General features: G+C 43.3%; 1 protein-coding gene across 5 annotated transcripts in view; it reads left to right on the top strand.

Moving 5' to 3' along the window:
- RFWD3 (ring finger and WD repeat domain 3) overlaps positions 1-21,992 on the top strand; it is a 52,089-nt gene extending 30,097 nt beyond the window's left edge. For 4 of the 5 annotated variants that reach the window (XM_032613038.1, XM_032613037.1, XM_032613039.1 and 1 more), the window contains 5 exons: positions 1,857-2,007; positions 5,543-5,719; positions 7,339-7,553; positions 8,818-9,029; positions 10,676-13,274. In XM_032613038.1, the coding sequence (XP_032468929.1) occupies positions 1,857-2,007; positions 5,543-5,719; positions 7,339-7,553; positions 8,818-9,029; positions 10,676-10,819 (899 nt within the window). In that variant the 3' untranslated portion in view covers positions 10,820-13,274. Of the gene's footprint in view, positions 1-1,856; positions 2,008-5,542; positions 5,720-7,338; positions 7,554-8,817; positions 9,030-10,675; positions 13,275-21,858 lie in introns of those variants that run through there. The other variant, XM_032613035.1, reaches the window with a different exon arrangement.
- The last annotated feature ends 4,274 nt before the right edge of the window (positions 21,993-26,266 follow it).

Raw genomic sequence — 26,266 nt, 5'->3', positions numbered from 1 at the left:
AAACCAAATCTCACATGCCCAGTGTTGTAGATGTTTTTCCTGCTGTCTTCAGCATATGATTTCTGTCAACTGTCAGGTCCCTTTGCTTCAGCCTGATTTCCTGTCCCCCAACTTAGAAGTTACATTCAAATGCTTCAAAACTATGTCCCCCACACTTAGGTATATATAGGATTGGTGGTGGAATCCCTAGATTATCTTATATTTCTCTATTCACTAATATTACCTATGAGTTGAGAGGCTATCAGGAGGCTCCAATTGAGGGGAAAGTAAAAGGATTGTTTATAATGTTCCTATATCCCATTCAAGATTTTAATAAAATGATTTATCATCATATAAAACCTTCCCCATTAATTGGAAAAATACTTATTTCTTCCAGTTGTTACCCCAAATTGGGTGTGATCTGTTCCTTTATTTCTTAATGTGTCTATTCCATACTGCAAGCTAGCTCTTCCTGATAGACTGATGATGCTGATTTCCTCTTGTTTCCTTTAATGATTAACTAGGCAAATACTCATGTTCCCTTGTCGATTTAAAGCCTGTAGTTTCTGTGTTTGTTTCTCTGGCTCTCCTAATTCTGTTTCAGGAGAAAACACAGTAAACTTTCTCTCACTTTTTCCCCTAGTGAAGCAGAAGTGTGATCTTGAATCTAGGATTTGACAAATTTTGTTTGTGTATAACTCAGGTAAAATAGATTCTTGGTAAAAATAAATGTATTATCATAACCTTGTAAGAGAACAGAGTAACAAATAAATTTAAAAGGACAAGTTTTTGGCTTTCTTTTCCTCTCTTGGAATGATATACATTGATTAGCATACTTGATGTCATCTGTTTTCATTCTGTTTCAGAAAAATGTAACATATCTTGACCACCTGACACAGAAATTACTTATTTCCATTCTTTATTGTTCACTATCTGTTCTACATCTTGAGTATCTGTGGCTCAGGTGGAATAGTGTCTTTCTCTCTCTCTCCCCCAACAGCTTTATTATTAAAGTATAATTGATGTGCAATAAACTGCACATACTTAACGTGGTGTACCATTTGGTGAGTGTTGATATATGTATACACTCCTGAAACCATCGCCACAGTCAAGATAATGAACATAGCTATCACCCTGAAAGTTTGCTCAAGCCCTTTTGTAATCCATCATCCACCTGTCCCTCCCTCCTCTCCCCATCCCCAGGCAACCACGTTCTGTCATGATAGATCAGTTCATATTTTCTAGAATTGTACATAAATGGAACCATACAGTGTTACTCTTTTTTTTTTTTTTTTTTTTTTTTTTTTTTTTTTATGCGTTACGCGGGCCTCTCACTGCTGTGGCCTCTCCCGTTGCGGAGGACAGGCTCCGGACGCGCAGGCTCAGCGGCCATGGCCCACGGGCCCAGCCGCTCCGCGGCATGTGGGATCCTCCCAGACCGGGGCACGAACCCGCGTCCCCCGCATCGGCAGGCGGACTCTCAACCACTGCGCCACCAGGGAAGCCCTGTTACTCTTTTTTTGTCTGGCTTTTTTCAACATAACTTTTTTTTTTTTTTTTTTTTTTTTTCAACATAACTTTTTAAAGATTATCCATATTATTGTGTCTATCAGTAGTTCCATTTCTTTTTATTGTTGGGTAGTATTCCATTGTATGTATATACAGTGGTTTATCATTCACTTATTGATAGATATTTGAGATGGAATGTATTTTTAAAATAAATTACAACCCCAGGGACTTTTTATTTTCTTTGTTCAACTAGCTTTTTCCCAGAGACATGCCAAGAAAGGTGAAGAAAGGACCTACTTGAAATGGTAGTTTGCTTTGCCCTAAATTGACTTTCAGTGATCTGTTTCACTCTCTCGTATCTTTGGCAGGCTTTGGTGTTAAGATGTTGAGTACTGCCAACATGAAAAGCAGTCAGTATATTCCCGTGCATGGCAAACAGATACGTGGACTGGCTTTCAGCAGTCGATCCAAAGGCTTACTTCTCTCTGCTTCCCTAGACAACACAATTAAACTGACCAGGTGAGTGCTTTGTGGGGAAGATGGGCCCTGGGTTGCCTAGGGTTGAATAGTGTGGAAATTAGTTATCTGTGTTATGATGACCTTGGCTTTTGTGGGGGTGGGATGGGAGATGTCTAAGGCATTGTCTTCTCAGATCCAGCTTCATTGAATTTAAAATGTATTGCTTTAAAAAGTGGACACAGCTGGTGACAAAACAGAACGTGTGGTGTTCCATCTCTTTAAAATTATATATGTTACAAAATATATCTTAAGTCACACAGATGAGAGTAGCACCCTAGAGTTGGTAGAATGACAATATGGAGGGAGCCTTGGTACTGACACCGTGGAGTCACCATACTAGCTTGGGACTGCTTATTCCTTGTCTGTTCCCGGATCGTTGTGCCTAACAGAAATGCCTACCAGGAACTCATTGTCCTGGGTGCCATGATGACTGCTCTCATCAGTAACTACATTTTATTAGTAGTCAGTTACTACATTTTATCTTTCACATGCTCTGCAAGTACCCTGAACCAGATCTGAGTGTGCTCCATGCCTTTATCTTTTAGAAAGTAGTTCTAACCCACGCACCTATGGCCACCTAATCTATGACAAAGGAGGCAAGAATATAGAATGGAGAAAAGACAGCCTCTTCAATAAGTGTTGCTGGGAAGACTGGACAGCTACATGTAAAAGAATGAAATTAGAACACTCCCTAACACCATACACAAAAATAAACTCAAAATGGATTAAAGACTTAAATTTAAGGCCAGACACTTTAAAACTCTTAGAGGAAAACATAGGCAGAGGACTACCCTGGGGGTGCATAAGAATCTGCCTGCCAACGCAGGGGATACGGGTTCGAGCCGTGGTCCAGGAAAATCCTACATGCCATGGAGCAACTAAGCCCGTGCGCCACAACTAATGAGGCTGCGCTCTAGAGCCCGCAAGCCACGTCTACTGAGCCCGCATGCCATGACTACTGAGCCAGCACACCTGGAGCCTGTGCTCCACAACAAGAAAAGCCACCGCAATGAGAAGCCTGCACACCGCGACTAAAGAAAGCCCATGCAGCAACAAACCCCAATGCAGCCAAAAAGAAATATGTAAATAAATAAACTTATTTTTTTTAAAAAAACAAAAACATAGGCAGAACACTCTTTGACATAAATCACAGCAAGATCTTTTTTTTTTTTTCTTGGCGGTACGCGGGCCTCTCACTGTTGTGGCCTCTCCCGTTGTGGAGCGCAGACTCAGCGGCCATGGCTACGGGCCTAGCCGCTCTGCGGCATGTGGGATCTTCCCGGACCAGGGCACGAACCTGTGTCCCCTTCAGCAGCAGGCGGTCTCTCAACCACTGCGCCACCAGGGAAGCCCGCAAGATCTTTTTTGACCCACCGCCTAGAGTAATGAGAATAAAAACAAACAAAAGGGACCTAATTAAACTTAAAAGCTTTTGTACAGCAAAGGAAACTATAAACAAGACAAAAAGACAACCGTCAGAATGGGAGAAAATATTTGCAAATGAAGCAGCTGACAAAGGATTAATCTCCAAAATACACAAACAGCTCATGCAGCTCAATGTCAAAAACACAAATAACCCAGTCAAAAAATGAGCGGAAGACCTAAGTAGACATTTCTCCAAAGCAGACATACAGATAGATGGCCAACCATGAAAAGATAATCAACATAACTAATTATTAGAGAAATGCAAATCAAAACTATAATGAGGTATCACCTCACACTGGTCAGAATGGCCATCATCAAAAAATCTACAAACAGTAAATGCTGGAGAGGGTGTGGAGAAAAGGAAACCCTCCTGCACTGTTGGTGGGAATGTAAATTGATACAGCCACTATGGAGAACAGTATGGAGGTTCCTTAAAACACTAAACATAGAACTACCATACGATCCAGCAATCCCACTACTGGGCATACACCCAGAGGAAACCATAATTCAAAAAGACACATGCTGCAGACTTCTCTGGTGGCGCAGTGGTTAAGAATCTGCCTGCCAATGCAGGGGACACGGGTTCAAGCCCTAGTCCAGGAAGATCCCACATGCCACGGAGCAACTAAGCCCATGTTGCGTGACTACTGAGCCTGCGCTCTAGAGCCCGCGAGCCACAACTACTGAGCCCATGTGCCACAACTACTGAAGCCTACACGCCTAGAGCCTGTGCTCCACAACAAGAGAAGCCACTGCAATGAGAAGCCAGTGCACCGCAACAAAGAGTAGCCCCCGCTCAGTGCAACTAGAGAAAGCCCGCGCACAGCAGCGAAGACCCAATGCAGCCAATAAATAAATTAATTAATTAAAAAAAAAGAAAGACACATGCGCTCCAGTGTTCATTGCAGCTCTATTTACAGTAGCCAGGACACGGAAGCAACCTAAATGTTCATCACCAGAGGAATGGATAAAGAAGATGTGGTACGTATATACAATGGAATATTACTCAGCCATAAAAAGAAACGAAATTGGGTCATTTGTAGAGACGTGGATGGACCTAGAGACTGTCATGCAGAGTGAAGTAAGTCAGAAAGAGAACAACAAATATATTAACACATATATGTGGAATCTAGAAAAATGGTATAGATGATCTTATTTGCAAAGCAGGAATAGAGACACAGACATAGAGAACAAATGTATGGATACCAAGGGGGAAAAGAAGGGGGTGGGAGGAATTGGGAGATTAGGATTGACATATATACACTATTGCTATTATGTATAAAATAGGTAACTAGTGAGAACCTACTCTATAGCACAAGGAACTCTATTCAGTGCTCTCTGGTGACCTAAATGGGAAGGAAATCCAAAAAAGAAGGTATCTATGTATACATATAGCTGATTCCTTTTGCTGTACAGTAGAAACTAACACAAGATTGTAAAGCAACTATACTCCAGTGAAAATTAATTTTAAAAAAAAAGTAGTTCTGATTAGATGTCTCTTCGTTGGCTTCTTATTGAATTTCTGCAGCTAAATCTGAGGGACATCATGATGCCTGCTCCAGGCCTGATATACCTTTTGACTTTTCAAGAATGCTTCAGCTTAATTTTACCCCCAAAATCAACGTACCATTATGTTTTATGTGTATCTATATGCTATGACTTAGTTTAGTAGTGTTGAAAAATGGGAGAAAGAAAGGTTAAATAGCAAAGTGTTATTAATGACTACCTCTGGATGATTGGATTATAATTTATTTTTATTTTTCTTATATGTATTTTCTAATTTTTCAACATTAAATATTGATTACCTGTGTAATAGGTAGCTATGGAGAAGGTAATAGGGGTAGAGTAGGGAATGTACTGTCTGTCTGTCCCTTTAACTTATTCTTTTACTTCCTTACAGCTCAGGAGGAAAACCTGTATCCCCCAAAACAAATATTTTGGCATTAAAAGGAGTTATCTGGGCAGTCCCTAGGGGAAATTGGGAATCCAGATAGTTTTGGTGTGTGGTTATGTTCTTAAAGGATCATCATTAAAATGATCATCTTTACATCTTTCTTCTGTATTTGATTTTTGTAATGCATAGTTGTAAAAGTCTTTTTTAACTCCACAGCCTGGAGACAAATACTGTGGTCCAGACTTATAATACTGGACGTCCTGTCTGGAGCTGCTGCTGGTGTCTTGATGAAAACAATTACATGTATGCTGGATTGGTCAACGGTTCAATTCTGTTGTATGACCTTCGAAACACAAGCTCTCATATCCAGGAGTTAGCACCTCAGAAAGCTAGGTAGGGAGCCACCTGTAGGTAACAGCTTTCTCTTAGACTGTTATTGTATTAATCCTGTCTTTTGAGAGTGTTTCACAGTTGATCAGAATTCCTAACAGAGGGCAGTTCTCTGAGTCCACTGATCTATTCTCACTTCAGAATCAGTAACATCCTTAGAGTTTGTGTTCATGATAGTTCATATGGTAGAAAGTTCTGGTACCAAATATAACCAGATTCACCCAACATGCCAAAATGAAATCAGATCTGTGTTCAGAACCCAGCTCCACCATTTATGAGCTGTGTGACCTTGGTCACATTTCTTGGCCTGTTATGAGCTTCATCTGTGAAATATGGTTAACACAGTTTTGGTTTAATAGACACATGTCTAACACACAGGAAGAGATCAGTAAAGAGCAGCCCAATAAAAAGTGATTTAAAACTTCCCTAATCCACAGCTGAACTATATTACTATGATTTATCCATTTATAATCCAGTTATAGAGTTGGGAGGTTTGTGAAGTTGGCCCCGGTTCTGAGGATGGGTAGCCACCAGCACCACTTTGGCTCTTCAGAGTGTACTAAAAGGGGGGTAGAGCAATCTAAACATAAAGATATCACTATAGTAATAATTGTTTACTGAAACCTAGCCTCAACACTGTAGGGTTTTCTTTTCACTTGGGTTGAGTGGAATCGTTCTTCAGTGATGTGGTTCATGGGCCTGAAGGTGACTGATGTAAGTTTATACAAATACGAACTCCAGGCAAACAAGGTGACTGCCATCGATGTAGAGGATCCACGTAGAGTAGACAATAAAATACAGCAAATAGCAAGGGAAGAATATGTATTCGTTTTGTTTCAGTTTGCTTAGGTTAACTTCATTATGACAAGGAAATGAAACAAAGCAGGCAGTGTGATCACTTTGGCAGCTTCGGCAGAAACGAGTTCATAGGAACATAGTCTGTAGGCTAATATTTCTGAGAGAACTCTTGGCATGCAGGCTGGGTCATATGATTGCAGAAAGACATTTAGAAAATCTCTAAAGAAACAATCCTGTCTCTGAATTAAAATGTAGTTGCTTTAGGCTGTTTTGTTTGTTTGTTTTTTGGCCGTGCCACACAGCTTGTAGGATCTTAGTTCCCTGACCAGTGGTTGAACCTGGGCCCACAGCAGTGAAAGCACAGATTCCTAACCACTGGACCACCAGGGAATTCCCTAGGCTGGATTTTAATTGAGGGGGTCTGTTGACTACAGCTTGGAAACTTTAGTTTATTAGATGTATAAGCTGAATTTCCTTCCTGACTTTTCTTGTGTATGTGGCTAACCCCATTTCCAGAAGCTTCACACCAATCAGATCTTGTGTTTGTAACCTTGTACTTTTAAATTTCCTAGTCCATTTTTTTTCCTGTTGCTTTTAGAGCATGTGGTGTCTCCTCTGAAACTGAATGTGGAATATTATATGTATGCTCTTTTGTTTCTGCAGAGTGGGTTGGTAGTTTTATCAGCTATCAGAGGATAGTGACCCTCAGAAGTTTTTTAACCTTTTCTATAGAGTTAGGAAAGTCCTCAAGGGCTCCTGGTAGTGGGGTCTGGAGCAATCCAAGTATTGGAAGGTGAGGCATGATTTCCTTTCTTTCCCTTCAGATGCCCGCTGGTATCCCTGTCATACATACCCAGAGCTGCCTCGGCTGCATTTCCATATGGTGGGCTGTTGGCTGGAAGCTTGGAGAATGCTTCCTTTTGGGAGCTGAAAATGGGCTTTACTCATTGGCCTCATGTGCTGCCCATGGAGCCTGGGGGCTGCATAGACTTTCAGACAGAGAGCAGCAGCCGGCACTGTCTTGTGACCTACAGGCCTGGTGAGTGTTGTCCGCATGTCCTCGTGGGACCTGTGGTTTGTTTGGGAGCAGATCGGTAGAGGGGAGAAAAGGAGAGCTTGTCCTAGCCTTCAGGTGGTACTGGTAAGCCCTTCACAGACTAATAGCTCTTGCTACTACAGTGAGGACAGTGGCCCCGAGTTCTTCCATAGAGCCTGCCTCCCTTTTCCTCACTTGTGTGAACTGGGACATATTTGGCCAGGTACTCCTTGGAAGTGAATTAGCCACTTTAGGAGCCCCTGTGACTTAAGGCAGTAGTGGAATGAGGAGACCTGCTCTTGAAGCCACTGAGCTACCCTTAGATCAGTTTCATGTTTTCTACTTGCCCCTCATTTCACTTAAAAGAAAGGCCCAGATAAGGGGAGTCATGTAGAGAGCCCAGACTCTAGGCTATTAGCTGTTCTTCCTTATTTGGGGCCAACAAACATAAGTGAAGAGTAGACGGACAACTGTAGTGGCCCGAGCCAGCCTAACTTCTCATGCCCTCCAGAACCAGGACTGCAACCCCCGACTAGCAACTATGCTAAAATTCACAGGTTTTTCCTAGCTGAAAGGTATGGATCTAAATTCCTGATGAGCTATATTGATGGTCAGGCAGATGTTTTGTAAGAGATAGTCATTAAAGTGCCCATACTTCTGCTAGTTGTGGATTGACCTAAGCATTTTAAGTTTTGTTTGAGCTGAGAAGCTTCTTCAGCAGACTCTTCTTTCCCTTTTGGTTTTAGCCATCTAGGTCCTCTATCTCCAAGGATTTGCTATGACTTTAGAAAGCTTCGGGATCCCATTTTGTTCTCTAGCTTTTGTTTGCCTCCCAGCAGAACCACTTGTATATGTTTCCCCTTCTGTAATAATATGCTTTCACTTTATATGTACAGTTCCGGGGATTAATGGGGTCCTGACTGGGGGAAGGAAAAAACCTTGTAGTCAGAACCCTTAAGGAAGACAAAAACCCAAACAGAGGTCTGGCCGGTTACAGTGATTTTCGTAAAAAGGCTAGCTCATTCTCAGAATTGTATCCCTCGTATACAAAAACCTATTGTAGATAACTTGCTTCATCCTAGCCTAGGGTTCTGAATTTCATTTGTGATGTATTATTTTGTTCTTGTTATGTTTGCTCTGTAGCTATTCATGATGGTTTGATAAAATTGTGCCCTTTCCACGCAACTAACTGGTAACCAAGTTCATGTACTTGGTTAATTTCTTTGGACCATCCCCATGGATCAATACTGATTTCTCTGTCTCATAGATAAAAATCACAGCACGTTACGAAGTGTACTCATGGAGATGTCCTATAAGCTGGATAATGCTGGAGAGCCAATCTGTTCCTGCAATTCTGTACAAACATTCCGTGGGGGACCCACTTGCAAACTACTGACCAAAAGTGCCATTTTCCAAAATCCAGAGAATGATGGCAGCATCCTGGTGTGTACTGGGGATGAAATGTCAAATTCTGCCCTGGTGAGTAGTCTGTCAGTTTTTTATTTATACTGATGTATATAAAGCAAAGAGCCAAAGTTCTCCATAATTGCATGTATCTTCATACGTGTATGTGTGTGGTTGCTTAGTTTATTTTTTACACAAGTCACACTTTATTGATACATACTACTCTATAGTTTGCTCTTTCCCATTTAAATTCCTGTTTTGGATATCTTTCCATACCAATATCTTTAGGTTGACCAGATATCTTTCCATACCAGTATCTTTAGATTGACCTCACTCTTTTTCTGTGAGCTGTAGTGTCTCATGGGCCGTATTGTGAACCTTTTAAAAAAAAGCGCTACTGAAACCTCTATAAAATAATCGATCAGGCATCAGCTTCATCAATTCAGGATGAATTTACAGTGGAGGGATCAGCCTGCCACCACCTGAATACCTTGATCCACCTTTGCATCACTGTAAATGGGTTAACCAGAAATAATTTGCCTCTTGATGTTAGGCAAAATGAAGCACACGATGCCTTCTGTGTGTTGTCCTTGAACCCATAGAGCAGCACTGTCCGATTATGTCACACGGGCCATGTGAACACTTGAAAGTAGTTAATGTGAATGAAGAACTTAATTGTAAAATTTTCATGTAATTTAATTTAAATGTAAAGAGCCTTATGTGGCATACCGTATAACACAGGAAACTCTGCTTAATGCACTGTGGTGACCTAGATGGGAAGGAAATCCAAAAAAGAGGGGATATATGTATATGTATAGCTGATTCATTTTGCTGTACAGTAGAAACTAAAGCAGATGTCTTTTTTTTTTCCCTTTGGCTGCGTTGGGTCTTCGTTGCTGCACATGGGCTTTTTTCTCTAGTTGTGGCAAGTGGGTGCTACTCTTCATTGCAGTGCACAGGCTTCTCATTGCAGTGGCTTCTCTTGTTGTGAAGCATGGGCTCTAGGCGCACGGGCTCAGTAGTTGTGGCTCACGGGCTCTAGAGCGCAGACTCAGTAGTTGTGGTACACGGGCTTAGGTGCTCAGCAGCATGTGGGATCTTCCCAGACCAGGGCTCGAACCTGTGTCCCCTGCATTGGCAGGCAGATTCTTAACCACTGCGCCACCAGGGAAGTCCCAAGAAAATGTCTTTTTTTTAGAGATGTATACTTATGTATATAAGGGTAAAATGACATGATGTCAGCAAAGAAAAAAATAAAATCAATAAAGCATGTATGGTAAAAGCTTAGTAATCTGGGTGATGTATGGCTCGTTGTACTATTGTACTTTTTACTACTTTAATTTTTTTTTCCACAATAAAACATTTTTTTGAAGGAGAAGAAAGCACCAGTTAGAATATAGGGTTCCATGCGGGCAGAGACAGGGACTTTTTGTCTTGTTGACCCTTCTTTCCCTAAAAGAGTTCTTGGCACATAGATTGAAGGGGTGAATACTAGGCTTGGTTTTCAGATCCACTCACAGGTAGACTAATTGCTGATTTTAGTAGGTGAGGCCATACGTGACCTATGTCAGGTGTGTTGGCTTTGTGCAACCTTGTGAAGGTTAGGGACAGTCTGTTTTGCTCCCTCCAGTGCTTTCAAAGTTGTGTGATGATAAAGAATGCAAATCCCTAGCTGAATTGAAGGGATCTAGCTCACCTTTATCTCTGCTTTTCTTTTTTAGCTGTGGGATGCTGGCAGTGGCTCGTTGCTGCAGGAACTGCAGGCTAATCAGCCTGTCTTGGACATCTGCCCATTTCAGGTGAACCATAACAGCTACTTGGCTACCTTAACGGAGAAGATGGTCCACATCCATAGGTGGGAGTGACCATGGTCTTGAAACTTGTCGGACATGCTTCTGGTTAATGTTAAATGTTGTTTGTTAGCACCTGGCAGCCCTGAGCAAGATCTGTGCTTATTGTCTGTGGCCTAGAACTTTTGGGATTGTGGCAGTGTCCATCAAAAGAGTCAGTGACTGGTACTTCATCACATTATACATTTCTTGGGGGTAAAAGCCTTCATGAATCTTCGTTGAGAATCAATATTTTTGATCGAATTTACTGCTGAACCTCGGAGAGTATCCTCCCAGAAGTCATTTAGGATATGTGTGTGCACCAAGCATTTCCAGGGGATGTGACATCCCACCAGAGTGGTCTTGTCACTTGAGCTATATGACTTGGGAATGCGTATGTTCCTGAAGGGACTAACCATCTTCCTGATGCTGCTTGGATGCAGCCTGGATGCAAAAGAATCTTTCGTTGAACACAAGAGGGCACTGTAGAATCTTCCAAAGGATTTGATTTATTTCTGACCTTGCGGGCTGATAACCTTTTAGTAACTTGGTCTCACCCCTACAGAAGTGTGTGGTAGAGCACATCTGGTCTGCTTTGTGGCAGGAACAGTAATGTTCAGGTGTGCAGTGCTGGGATATTGGTAAACCCAGTGATGGTGGTGGCTGATGAGCTGTAGACCCTTCCCTAATGCCGAGTGTATGGAGTTCATCACATTGTGGGAGTCAAGAAAAGACCAGTTGTTTGAGCAGTGAGGAAGACTCACTTTTTTTTCTAGCCAGCTTAGGATCTCAGGATTGGTTTTATATAAGCCAGTGCTTTGAAGGCCACTCTTTGTCCCTCTCACTAGGAAAAGATGCGCCATGTGTCAGAGCTCTTACTTGAGTCTCCTAGTATGAGAGATCAGGAGCAAGGGGCTAATAACCAAGAGAGGCTTACAAAAGAGAAGCTACTCAGACTGCTGTTGAAAGCCAAAAAAGGACTTGTCGTTTCCATTTTGAAAGAGTTTCTCGATGAATAAAGTCAACCCCTTGGAGTGAGGAGCCATTCTTGAGCGTGTTTAGAATTCCCAGGTTAAATCCTTCCCCCAGGTGAAACTGATGTTTGATTCCAAGTTCCTCTGATTTGCCTCCCTTCCTAACTTTAAAAAAAAGTGTTGTTAGTAAAACAGTTATTCTCAGGAAGATAATAGTGGTTGGAGGCCTATGTGGTTTGCAGGGAGATGCCCACCAGCTTTCATTTCAGCCCTGGATTGTCCAACTTTGGGAGATGCACTTTTCTCCAATAGAGGGCTCACTTTATATCTGTTTGCTTTGCTAAAGGCTACTCTTCTAAACTATTGTCCACAACAGAACATGTCTCAAGGTGTGTGCTCCTTGTTCTTGGGAGCAGGATGGCTAACAGTGTTATTTTCTTAAATAACTGTAGAAATTTTATCATTTTTATTTTAAAACAGTTCTGACGGTCAACTCCTGAACTGTTTCCAGCATTTCTTACCAGCAAGGGGTTACTGCAGTAGATTTCCCCAGAGTTCCACATTCTAGTTGTGCTTTTAAAGAGTGGCCTCCTATTTAAGGACATTTTTCAAAAAGCCAGTTTCCAGAGCCTGGGAAAGAGCCCCCTTTTCTAGAGGAGGTGTTTCTTTTGATATGTTGATGACTAAGAATGACTGCCCAGGCCTAGAGCTTCAGTGGCAGAAAAGGATTTGAATTAAAAAGCAGAGCTTGGGCTTCCCTGGTGGCGCAGTGGTTGAGAGTCTGCCTGCCGATGCAGGGGACACAGGTTCGTGCCCCGGTCTGGGAGGATCCCACATGCCGCGGAGGGGCTGGGCCCGTGAGCCATGACCGCTGAGCCTGCGCGTCCAGAGCCTGTGCTCCGCAACGGGAGAGGCCACAACAGTGAGAGGCCCACGTACCGCAAAAAAAAAAAAAAAAAAAGCAGAGCTCATCTGGTTTCAGCTGATGATAACAGAGAGGATGCAAGTGGTCAGGCCCTGGCTGCCTTTGTCTTTGGCAGAGGCAGAACCCAGGGCAGGGTTAGGATTTGACTAGTGTTGAAGTACACTCAGCTGATGCTGATTAATCCCCCCAAGTGTAGGAACCAAGGGACTTGTATTACTAGGGAAGTTGGAAGAATCTCATGTCTTACCAATCCTTGCATTCCTCTAGTAAATTTAGATGTTTTAGAAGCAAATTCTTGGGACTGTGACTGATTTCTCCAAAGGAAAAAAACTTTGCCCCTGCCCCCGCTCACCTCTGCCTGGCAGGAGAGATTACCTCTGTAGACCCAGACTCTGCCCCACCATGTTCCCTTACCCTGACTCTAAGGTTGTTTTCCCATTTAAGGGTTTGGAGTTAAGCAGACTCAAAAATATTTTCTCGTTTTATATATCCTTGTACCTGCTTTGAAAACCGGACAGTGGGATCTCTTCATGTTCTGTGTTTTATGTTTTAATGTTAGTATGAAAATAAAGCATTTACCATGTGTACCTACTCCTGATGTCTTTTGTCTTTTTTTTTTTTTTGGCTGTGTTGGGTCTTAGTTGCAGCACGTGGGATCTTCCTTGCCATGCACAGGCTTCTCTCTAGTTGTGGAGTGTAGGCTTCTCTTTAGTTGTGGCATGCGGGCTTTCTAATTGTGGCACTTGGGCTCCAATGGTAGCCCTAGAGTTGGCCATGACCCCAGTTCCTCTCATGAAGGTGGTATCCTGATGAGGTAGAGTGACAGTACTTAACATCACTAGGCAAACAATATGCGCCTTCCCTCACCTGAGTCACTTGCTGCCTGAGTCAAGGAAAGGAAACAAATACATTAGCAGATGCTAACATTTGCTTCTCTGATTAAGACCCCTCCCTCTTCCCCCCCCCAAAAAAGAGACGTGAAGTTCCTTTAGGAACCATAGTTTGTACAGCTTGGCAAATTGTTGTAAGGGAGGTAGAACACCCACACTCCAGAATACTGGGTTCTTCTCTCTGGGTCTTACAACCCTAGACAATCTAGGGTTCTCACCCTAGACAATCACTGAGATTTCTGTGACAAACAAGTTCAGATCCCTTAGCTGGATAATTTGGAGTGCCTGGAAGTATGTTACTCCATTTTTCATTCCTTTACTCTTTTTTTTTTTTTTCTGCGGTACGCAGGCCTCTCACTGTTCTGGCCTCTCCCGTTGCGGAGCGCAGGCTCAACGGCCATGGCTCACGGGCCTAGCCACTCCGCGGCATGGGGGATCTTCCCGGACCAGGGCACGAACCCGTGTCCCCTGCATCGGCAGGTGGACTCTCAAACCACTGCGCCACCAGGGAAGCCCCGTCCCTTTACTCTTGTTGGTATTAAGCAACTGCTGTCATTCCAGCTCAGTAGTCATACTGTTTTGTTTTGTTTCTAAAAATTAAAAAATAATCAGAATAGTTCATTTTAGATTTATAATAACAACCTACATTTACTGAGTATGTACCTAATGCTGTGGTATACCTTTTATATGAAAGGAACTCTCAGAGAAGTGAAAGAATTTGCCCAGGTGTGGTGGCCATGAACATGAGCCTTTCAGATCTCCGACCAAGGAGGGCATAATTGACTGCTGTTCCAGCTGCTGAGCTCTGAAATCCACTACTGCATCACAGCAAGGCCACACTTTCCAAGGGTTGCTCCCAGCCAGTGACTGAGGATGGCAGGGATACTAAGGCAGGCCCATTTCTGGGAGACGCTGAATGCCTGACAGGCAACTTTAGCTTGAGGACTCTCCAGTGTTGTTGGCTAAACTTTCTTAGGCTTGAACTTCAGTCTAAGTTGTTTCCACCTAACCATCCTTGCTTCCTCCCTCTCTATCTCTGCTTCACACGGGTGAGATCTGTGTATTTGCTCTAATTGCCTCATCTATGTGGAATCATGCAGTATTTGTCTTGTTGTGACTGGCTTATTTCACTTAGCATAATGTCTTCGAAGTTCACCCATGTTGTAGCATGTATCAGAATTTCGTTTTTAAGACAATGATGTTCCATTGCATGCATAGACCACATTTTGCTTATCCACTCATCTGTCGGTGGACACTTGAGTTGTTTCCACATTTTAGCTATTATGAACAATGTTGCTATGAACATGGGTGTACAAATATCTCTTTGAGACCCTGCTTTCAATTCTTCTGGGTATATACCCAGAAGTGGAATTGTTGAATCGTATGGTAATTCTCTTCTTAATTATTTGAGGAACTGCCATACTGTTTTTCCACAGCAGCTGTGCCATTTTACATTCCCACTAACAGTGCATAAGAGTTTCAGTTTCTCCACATCCTCTTCAACTCTTGTTACTTTCTGTTTTTTCTTTTTGGGGGGGGTTGTTTGTTTGTTTGACAGTAGCCATCTGAATGGTGTGAGGTGGCATCTTATTGTAGTTTTGATTTGTATTTACCTAATGATTAGTGATGTTGAGCATCTTTTCATGTGCTTATTGGCTATTTGTATACCTTCTTTAGAGAATATTCAAATCCCTTGCCCACTTTCATTTATTTATTTTTTAAAATTTATTTATTTTGGGCTGTGTTGGGTCTTCGTTGCTGTGTGTGGGCTTTCTCTAGTTGTGGTGAGCGAGGGCTACTCTTTGTTGTGATGTGTGGGCTTCTCATTGCAGTGGCTTCTCTTGTTGCAGAGCACGGGCTCTAGGTACGTGGGCTTCAGTAGTTGTGGCACGTGGGCTCAGTAGTTGTGGCTCATGGGCTCTAGAGAACAGGCTCAGTAGTTGTGGCGCACGGGCTTAGTTGCTCCACGGCATGTGGGATCTTCTTGGACCAGGGCTCAACCCCATGTCCCCTGCATTGGCAGGCAGATTCTTAACCACTGTGCCACCAGGGAAACCCCCCTTGCCCACTCTTAAATTGGGTTGTTTGGTTATTTGTTGATGCCTAATCCCATTTTGTTTTCTACTTCCTGGTAGACCTAGATAACACGGGTATGCCAGGAGTGTTCCGGGAAATTTGGTAAGATGGGGATGATTGAGGCCCAAGAATAATAAAGACCAGGTGGCAATGCTTAACTTCCAGAAGCCAGGAGACCACAATTCCATTATTACCAGCAAGATTGAAGAGCTGACTAAGGGGTCTTGACCCGCAGGGAGTTGGGGAGAGAGTTAATAAAAGACAGCATCCCTAGGGGCAAAATAGACACAGCCAATGAGGGTGCTTTTTTTTTTTTTTGCAGTATGCAGGCCTCTCACTGTTGTGGCCTCTCCCACTGCGGAGCACAGGCTCCGGACGCACAGGCTCAGCGGCCATGGCTCACGGGCCTAGCCGCTCCGCGGCATGTGGGATCTTCCCGGACCAGGGCACGAACCCGTGTCGCCTGCATCGGCAGGCGGACTCTCAACCACTGCACCACCAGGGAAGCCCAGTGAGGGTGCTTTTTAACATCTATAAACAAAAAATTCCATAAGAAAGGAGGGACAGGAGGCTAAAGGTGGTCATCCCCAAAGGTCATGCTCCTTTGCTCAGTTTCTAGACCTGAGCCAATTTTCAGATCCAGAGCCCATTGATGAATAAGTAGTTGGGAGCCTAGGAATAAAGACTCTACAACACCATGCCAAACATATGGTTCCTTCAGTCTTTCCCCACAGAGACTCAATGGCCATTTACTTGGGTGACTATACACTGACAAAAGAGAAATAACCAACTATTTGAGGACTATTGGACATTTGGTCCAAGTTGCCATTGATAGACTAAAAGCATCATCATAGGTCCCTGGCCCCTGGTGACCTGGTACTATAAATGGAGTCCTGGCTAGATTATGGCTCACAGTGGCCCCACTGGTTATGTGGACCCATCCAGGGATCATTTCCCCAGTCCCCAAGTATATAACTGGAAATTATCTAGAATAATCTAGACCTAGAAACACTAGATCATTGTGAAAATGATCTGGAAACATGTGGTGTCTCTGGCCTGTGGGGTAAGAATTACCATTACAGGGACTTCCCTGGTAGCGCAGTGGTTAAGAATCCGCCTGCCAATGCAGGGGACATGGGTTTGATACCTGGTCTGGGAAGATCCCACGTGCCACGGAGCAGCTAAGCCCGTGCACCACAACTGCTGAGCCTGTGCTCTGGAGCCCGCGAGCCACAACTACTGAGCCCAGGCGCCACAACTCCTGAGCCCGTGCGCCTAGAGCCTGTGCTCCACAACAAGAGAAGCCACTGCAATGAGAAGCCTGCACACCGCAACAGAGTAGCCCCCGCTCGTTGCAACTAAAGAAAGCCTGTGCACAGCAATGAAGACCCAACACAGCCAAAAATAAATTAATTAATTTAAAAAAAATACCATTACAGGAAAGGCCAAATGTAAACCTTGGAAACTGCTCTGCAATCACTGGCCAGGATAATAAATTAAAAGCAATGTTGGGGATTCCCCAGCAGTCCAGTGGTTAGGACTCAGTACTTTCACTGCCATGGTCTGGGTTCAGTCCCTGATCAGGGAACTAAGATCCTGCAAAACGCGTGGCGTGACCAAAAAAAAACAAAAAAAAAGCAGTGTCTTACTGGGGGATGGAGGATGGTGGAGATTAGTGCCCCATTAAAACCTACAGGATGCAAGTATGACCCTGAAAGACAGTGGAGAGTGAAAAATATTCCAGTGGGTGGAGCTGCAAGCTGTGCCCTAATCTTTCCACTTTGTATGGAAGAAGTGGTTTAAGGTGAGAATATAAACAGATTCCTGGGCAGGGTCCAGCAGCCTGGTCTGGGATAGTGGCATGTGGTTGGACTATATGGAGAAGGCACAATGTGTAAAGACTTCTTATTACAGGATAATGCACACCAGAACCTCTACCATGGAAGAGGCATTGAACAACCAAGTAGGCAAAATGACTCAACCAATGGACAGCCATCCTTCAGCCACTGTAGACCTGATATGTTGGGCCCACGAATGGAGTGGCCGCGGTGGCAGAGATGGAGGCTACATATGGGCCCAAAGTCTGTCTGGGAGAATGGACTGCCACTTACCAAGGCTGCCTCTTAATGTCCAACCTGTCAGCAACAGAGACCAACACTGAGTCTCTGATATGCCCTTTTCCTAGAGAAGATCAAGTAGCTACTTTGTGGCAAGTCAGATACAATGGGCCTCTTCCTCTTGAAAAGGCCAGCAGTTCTCCCTTATAGGGATAGATACCTATTCTGCGTGTGGATTTAACTTTCTTGCTCTCAGGGCCTCTGCCAGCAGAATGCCAGATTGAGGCACAGATTGCTACACAACATAGCATCTGACCCAGGGGACCCACTGTACAGTGAAGGAATTGCAGAAGTGGATCCATGACCATGGGATCTGTTGGTCTTGTCATATACTATCCCATCCAGAAACAGCCAGCTAATAGCATACTGATAATGACCTTCTAAAGACATAGCTGAAGCACTAGCTAAGAAGCAACACTCTGAGAGAATAGGGTGTCATTCTTCAGGATGCAGTGTTAAGAGACCTCTATTGGTGCTGTTTCCCCAGTAGGCAGCATACATGGGTCCAGGAACCAACATGAGGAAACAGGAGTGGCTCCATTTACTGTCACTCCCAATGACCTGGGTGATTTTGTACTTCCCATCCCAGCAACCTGGGCTCCACATCATTGAAGGTCCTGGGTTCCTACAGGGGTGCACTTTGCCAGAGGACACAGCAAGGGTCCCACCGAACTATAAATTATGGCTGCTACCAGAGCACTTTGGGACCTTGTGCCCAGGGACCAATAGGTGAGAAGAGGAATCACCATATTGGCAGTGGTAACTAACCCTGATCAACAGGAGGAAGTAGGGCTGCTTGTACATAATGGGAGCAAAGAGAAATATCCAAGTGGTCCACTTGGATGCCTTCTGGTGCTCCGTTGCCTCTCTCTAACTGTGGACAGACATGCAACAATACCACACCAGGATGAAAAGGTTATTATGCCCACTACCAACACCACCCCTAAAATGAAGGCTTGGGTCACATCACCAGGTAAGCCACCAAGACTTCTGAGGTGCTAGCTGAGGGTAAAGGAAATTCAGAATGGAGGAAAAAGAGGATGAGTACCACTTGCAGCCCTGAGATCACCAGCAATGATGGACATTAGTTTATCTCACTAACCTCCCTCTTCTGAGTTTTTCCCTCTGAAAAAGAGATCCATGGAAACTATAGAGTAGCTGTTCATCAAATTTGTGTAGAGAAATAAATCTATGAGGCACAAGGGATGGAATATGATGGTCATGAAAATTTGCCTCTCATATGTCCAATTATGGGGACTGTAATTGGCCAGCTGCTGTGCTCTGAAATCCATCGCTGGGTTCATTCTGAGGCCACGCTCCCCAAGGGTTCTTCCAGCCAGTGACTGAGCATGGCAAGAGATGCTAAAGCAGGCCCATTCCTGTGAGGCTTTAATCCTAATAAGTTTCTTCCACAGCGAATCCTGTCTGGAGATTGCTTCTCACAGAACCCAGAATAACCCACCAGGAGGCAAATGGTGAATTAGATAAACCCAGACAGTCCAGGCTGTTTCTTCTAACTACAGTGCTATCCCCAAGGCAGGAAGAACATAGGAGGTGCTCAGAAAAGAACGGCTGAATTATAAATGAATAAATCTAAAAATGGCATGTTGAAAAGGGGTTAATTTTCCTAGGAAGGCTTCAAAAATACTGAGACTTTTGAGCTGAGCATGAAAGGAGAAGAAAAAAAAATTTAGGAAGAAAGTGTTAGAACTTCATGGGTCAATGTCACATCTACATGATCTTGAAATTTTGGATATGGCAAAGGTCAGGAGGTGCTTGAGGAAAGAGACCACTGATGCAGTCCTGCACTAGAGCAATAGTTGCCAGGGACCAGTGCTGCCTTAGTTGTTAGGAAAGCATATTCCTGGATTCCATAACCAGAAACATTTAAAAATTGCTCCAGGTGATTCAGCTGCACAGTCAAGTTTGGGAAAGCATTCCTGTATTTTGGAAGCTGCCATAGTCCTCAAATGGGGAAGATGGTAAGAAGTCAGGGGAGGAAAGTGCTCTGCCCCATCACTTCTTTTCACCTTGCTTGCCCAAACAATGAGAAGAACAATTAGAGGGCTTCAGGGAAGTCACTTCAGCCACTCAGCGGTGGAAGGAGAAGCTTGGCCAGCTCAGTAAGCCTTCATTGATTGCCCTCTATGTGCCCAACATCATACTGAGCACTGAGGGTACTTGTGAGGTGGTTAAAGACTCTATTAGCTCTTGCTTGGCGATTAAACCACACCCCAGCTGATACCTCTCCAACAGCTTCCCAATGCACTTAGATTTAAGTAGACTTAAACCTAGTGCAGTTGTTTTCTGTTTATCCTACGTGTTCTTTGTTACTTTATTCCCACCTTTTTGCCTTCTTTTGGATTAATCAAATGCTTTACACTTACACATTCTTGTAGTATTCTTTTTTTTTTTTTCTTGTAGTATTCTTTTAGTGTTTATCCTAGACTCCAGGGCCTAGCAGTTACAATCTGCATCCTTCTTTATATGCTATGGGAGTCATATATTTCACTGTTACATATGTTAAAAATCTCTCATTATCGTTGTTTAAAACAATATTAATTGTCCACATATTTACCCTTTCAGTGCTCTTTATTCCTTCCTGCAGTCCTATGCTTCCATCTGGGATCATTTTCCTTCAGCCTAGAGTAGTGCAGACCATCTAGCAATGAATTACCTCACTCTCTCAGCTTTAGTTTGTCTGCAAATGCCTTTTTTAACTATTTAATTTATTTATTTAAATTTATTTATTTGTTTATTTATCTTTGGCTGCATTGGGTCTTCGCTGCTGCACGTGGGCTTTCTCTAGTTGTGGTGAGCGGGGGCTACTCTTCGCCGCAGTGTGCAGGCTTCTCATGGCAGTGCCTTCTCTTGTCGCAGAGCACAGGCTCTAGGCGCGCGGGCTTCAGTAGTTGTGGCATGCGGGCTCAGTAGTTGTGGTTCGCGGGCTCTAGAGCACAGGCTCAGTAGTTGTGGCACACAGGCTTAGTTGCTCCACGGCATGTGGGATCTTCCCAGACCAGAGCTTGAACCCATGCCCCTGCACTGGCAGGCAGATTCTTAACCACTGTGCCACCAGAGAAGTCCCTGCAAATGTCTTTATTTCACCTTTTTTGAATGGATCTAATTACATTTTTTAAAACTTATTGAAGGGCTTCCCTGGTGGCGCAATGGTTGAGAGTCCGCCTGCCGATGCAGGGGACATGGGTTCGTGCCCCGGTCCAGGAAGATCCCACATGCCGTGGAGCGGCTGGGCCCGTGAGCCATGGCTGCTGAGCCTGCGCGTCCGGAGCCTGTGCTCTGCAACGGGAGAGGCCACAACAGTGACAGGCCCGCGTACCGCAAAAAAAAAAAAAAAAACAAAAAAAAACTTATTGAGATCAAATTCATGTAACATAAACTCCACTATTTTAACAATTTTAAGTGCACAGTTCAGTGGTTTTTAGTATAATCACAATGTTTTGATTGTGATTATCTAACTCATCACCATTATCTGATTCCAGAATATTTCCATCATTCCCAAAGAAATCCCATACTTCTCAGCTCTCCCCTCCTCCCATCTCCTGGAAACCATTAATCTACTTCTGTTTCTATGGATTTGCCTTTTCTGGATATTTCATATGAATGTAATCCTACAACTGGTGGCTTTTTGTCTCTGGTTTCTTTCACTTAGTATTATGTTTTCAAGGTTCATCCATGTTGTAGCGTGTATCAGTACTTCATTACTTTTTTTTTCTTTTTTGGCCGTGCCGCGCAGCATGTGGGATCTTAGTTCCCCAACCAGGGATGGAACCTGTGCCCCCTGCAGTGGAAGCACAGAGTCTTTAACCACTGGACCACCAGGGAAGTCCCTAGTACTTCATTTTTTTTTTTTTCCTAGTACTTCATTTTTGAAGTACAATTTCCCTGGGTGTAGAATTCTAGGTTAGCAACATTGTTTTTTCTTTTGGTATTTAAATTATGTCATTCTACTGTTTTCTGGCTTTCATAGTTTCTTAATGAAAAATCAGATATGCCTGTTATTGGTCCTTTGAAGATAATGCATCTTTGTCTGCTTTTAAGATTTTCTCTTTCTCTCTTTGATTGTCACCAGTTTTACAATGACATGCCAAGGCTGTCTATGAACAAGGACGTGGGCTCTCACTGGACACTGAATCTGCCAGCACCTTGATCTTGGCCTTCCCAGCCTCTAGAACTATGAGAAATAAATTTCCATTGTTTATAAGCTATCCCATCTATGGTATTCTGTTTTGGGTTTTTATTTTATTTTATTTTATTTTATTTTTTGGCCGTACCACCTGGCTTGCGGGATCTTAGTTCCCCAACCAGGGATTGAACCCGTGCCCCCTGCAGTGGAAGCATGAAGTCCTAACCACTGGACCGCCAGGGAATTCCCTATAGTATTCTGTTAAAGCAACCCACACAGACTAAGATATCCAGACTGCTATTTATGTTATCTAATGAATTTTAGTTCAGTTCTAGAATGTCCATTTGATTATTTGTATAGAATTCAATTTTCTGTTGAAATTCTCTATTTTCACCTATTTTATCTATCTTTTATTTTCTATAGCATACTAGTCACAGTTATTTTAAAGTCCCCATCTGATGAGTCCAATATCTGAATCATATGGAGTTTTTGCTGACTTTTTGTTTTTGGTTATTTAGTTTAGCTTAGTTCAGCTTTGTTTTGTTTTTAGCATGCCTCATAATGTTTGATTCAAAGCTGGACCATGCAGATTAAAAATTATAGAAGCTCTGGATGGTATTAATCTTTCTCCAAAAAGGTTAATTTTTCTTCTTATAGACAGAGTACTGGAGGGTCACCTTGACCCCACTGAGGCATGTTTTAAGCTTTATTAGGGTTGGCCCATTGTAGTTTTATCTTGTCTTCTAGGGCAAGGTCCTTACCCCTGGGGTGTTGTCCTTCCTCCTGCAATATGGCCTTTGTTCCTAGGGTGCAACACTTCTGAGGCCTCAGTTAAAAGCCAGGGGTGTTTACCAAGGCCTCTACACCTCAGCAGGGTCCAAGCTCCAAGCTGAAATCTCTCTCAATTTATTGCTCTCTCAGCTATTGTTTTCTTCAGGATTTGTTGGAGTCTGACTCTGCATGCACAGCTTAGGAGTCAGTCAGCCACTTGAGAGAAATTTGTTCACAGATTTTTTGCTTTTTCTCGGTGGTTTCCTTCTCTCCAGTATTTTGACCCTTAAGTCCCAGGCACTTAGAGGATTCTGAAATCCTACCTGTATATTTTCAGCCCAATAAGATTACTGCTTTCTGCAAGGGCTCAGTTCTTCTTGGCCACAATTTGGACAGTCCCCTCAGAAAAAAATCTGGGCTGGATCTTCCCTGTGTACTTCTCTTTTCTCAAAGACTGTAGCCCCCCATTTCCTCACTGTATTAGTTACTTTCTAACCCCTCAAAAGATATTTTATATATTTTATCTAGTTTTTATGGTTTTATTTCAGCGTAAATACAAATTTGTATTTGTACTCGTATTTGGGATCAGAATCCTCCCCAGTTTCATGTATATATAGGGCCTGCAGGGCCTTATATGATCTGGCCCTTGATGGGTTCTCTGACTCCTTCTTCTATTCCCCTCTTTCCTCATTTCAATGCAGCCACATAGGCCTTCATTCTGAATGCTTATTCCCTTGTCTTGAAATTGCACTTGTCATTAACCTTTGCTTTTGGAACTCTTTCATTATGGTCTAAATGTTTTTGTCCCCCCTAAATTCATATGTTAAAATCCTAATGCCCACTGTGATGGTATTAGGAGATGAGGCCTTTGGAGGTGCTTAGATCATGAGAGTAGAACCCTCATGAATGAGATTAGTGTTCTTATAAAAGAGATCCCACAAAGCTCCCAGCTCCTTCCGCCCTGTGAGGACAGAGTTAGAAGTTGGCTGTCTGCAACCCATAAGAGGGCCTTTGCCAAAACCTGACCATGCTAGCACCCTGATCTTGGACTTCTAGCCTCCAGAACTGTGAGAAATAAGTTTCTGTTGTTTATAAGCCACCCAGTGTGTGCTATTTTGTTATAGAAGTCTGAACAGACTAAGTATATTTAGATCTGCCCCTCCCTTTTTTTTTTTTTTTTTACAAATTTATGCCAATTCACTCTTAACTCAATGATCACTCTCTGCCTTTATATAAAATCTCCTTCCCACCCAAGTCATCCCATTTATCTTTTCTTTCTTTCTTTATTTTAAAAAATATTTATTTATTTATTTGGCTGTGCCGGGTCTTAGTTGTGGCATGTGGGATCTTCGTTGCAGCATGTGAGATCTTTAGTTGCAGCATGCAAACTCTTAGTTGTGGCATGTGGGATCTAGTTCCCTAACCAGGGATCAAACCCGGGCCCTCTGCATTGGGAGTGCAGAGTCCTAGCCACTGGACCACCAGCAAAGTCCCTGTCTTATTTTCTTCATAGTACTTATACTATCTGAAATTATCTTGCGCTTTATTCACTATCTTATTGTTTATCTCTCATATAAGCCAGTTCTTGAGCAATGCGTGACATATTAAAAAAAATGCTCAACACACATCTATTGGATGAGTTACGGAAGTGAGGATCAAGAAACAAAGGGTACAGTAAAGGGTAAAATGAATTCCTAGTTTGTGATAGAGACAGTATGTTTTTATTGAAAAGTCAGAGTCCAGGCGACCCAGGTCAGGTCAACCCTCTTCTCACTGGCCTGTGGGTTTGTGCTTTCTGTAAAGTCTGACTTCCCTGACACAGCCTGAGCTGGCCAGGTTCCCAGATTTCTCTCAGTTTCTTGCTTGTTGGTCACTGTGATTTCAAGATAGGCACATATACTCGTCCCTATCTCCAGAGGCAGTCTGTGGCCGGGTCTAGGGTTTCCTCACTGCAGGCTGTGAGATGGGTAACTGCTGGCTTCTCTTAGCGGATTGTCAATTTCTGGCCTTAAACTGGCTTAAAAAATAAACTCCCACTTGTTGTCTGCACACATGGAGACCCATCATTGAAAATTAATGACCCGTATCTAGTGGTTAGGACTCTGTGCTTTCACTGCCGAGGGCCTGGGTTCAATCCCTAGTCGAAGAACTAAGATCACACAAGCTACATGCCATGGCCAAAAAAAATCAATTAATTAAACAATTAAAAAAATTAATGACCCTAAGTGACTTTTCAAGAACTTCAGGTCTGAGATTTACCTATGCCACATATCTGTTAAGGAACATGTACATTTATCTGTTCTACCCTGGGCTGTCTTGGTCAATGCTCAAGGTTGGCAGCAGCCTTAGCACCACATTATGGCAGTAACAGGAGTGAGTTTTGGTAGAGATGTCAACATGTCCTCATTCCTAGAGATAGAGGCCTGTGTCAGCCACAGTGGGCAGTCTGTACCCCTAAAATATTCTCAGTCTCAGGGGTTCCTTATGAGGCTCATGAGCCCCCACCCGACCTCTCAGGTTCTAGTTATGTCTGGTCTTCACTGCCCATTTGTGGGTCAGGAGAGCAGAAGCTGCATTTTTGAACACGGATGACCAGTGGGGATCACATGTCCCAAGCTGCCCTCACTCCCCAACATGGTATACTGGCAGAGTGGGATAAAAGTGCACCACGCCAAGTGAGAGGCCAGGGGTTCTGGTCCCAGGCTGGCAAAGTTCATCCTGGGCAGGACATTTAACCCTGCTGTGCAGAACTGTTACCATCTCTGCCATTCTTCAGGTGAGTGAGAACCCAACTCAGGCCTGATGCATGGCTCAGATGACACAATAGATGCGAAGATGCTTTAGGAAGATAACATCTCTCCTATGGAAAAGGAGGGGACACTGGTGTTAAGTGAAACAACCATCCCTGCCTATAGTGCTTGCTGAAGATGCTGCATGCATGTCAGCAAGACAGTTATGAGGCACAGACTTAACCTGAGGCCTCAAAGACATGTTTTGTTATTTTCTTTCCCTCCTTGAAACATGAGTTTAAATTCTGGCTTAAAATCTGGCTCACATGCAAAGGGCTTCCCGGTTTATTCATAATACTGGCTATAACTTTTTGAATTCCCTATTGTGGGCCAGGCACTTTATTATTTCTAATCTTCACAATTATACATTAGAGCTCCTCCTTTTCTTTCTCAGACGAGAAAAATGAGGGTCAGAGACGTTAAAGGACTTGCCTAGTCTGCCGAAGAGCAAGGATTATAACAGGCTCTTTTCTTATTCTGGAACCAGTGCTCCTAACCCTGATTCAACGCTGCCTCCTTTTCTGGGTAAGAGAGGCTTTGGGGGCCGGTGGAAGGAAGCAAGGAGAAATGCAAGAAGAGGTTCTTAGATGCCGGAATACACCTGATCGTGTGAAGTTCACCTCTACACATAAAGTTTTTTTTTCAAGTCATTGAACGGATGACATACTCTACCGGCCATCTTGGTTGTGGCGAACCCAATCCTTTTTTTATTTTTCTGTGACGACAACCAAGGGAATTAGGCAAATCTGCCCTACCCAGATATCTTAAAGAGCACCAGGAACGCCCCCGGCAAA

The sequence above is a fragment of the Phocoena sinus genome, chromosome 19, assembly GCF_008692025.1.
Source record: "Phocoena sinus isolate mPhoSin1 chromosome 19, mPhoSin1.pri, whole genome shotgun sequence".
In the NCBI taxonomy this organism is placed as follows: domain Eukaryota; kingdom Metazoa; phylum Chordata; class Mammalia; order Artiodactyla; family Phocoenidae; genus Phocoena; species Phocoena sinus.
This window is presented reverse-complemented; position numbering and strand designations above follow the sequence as displayed.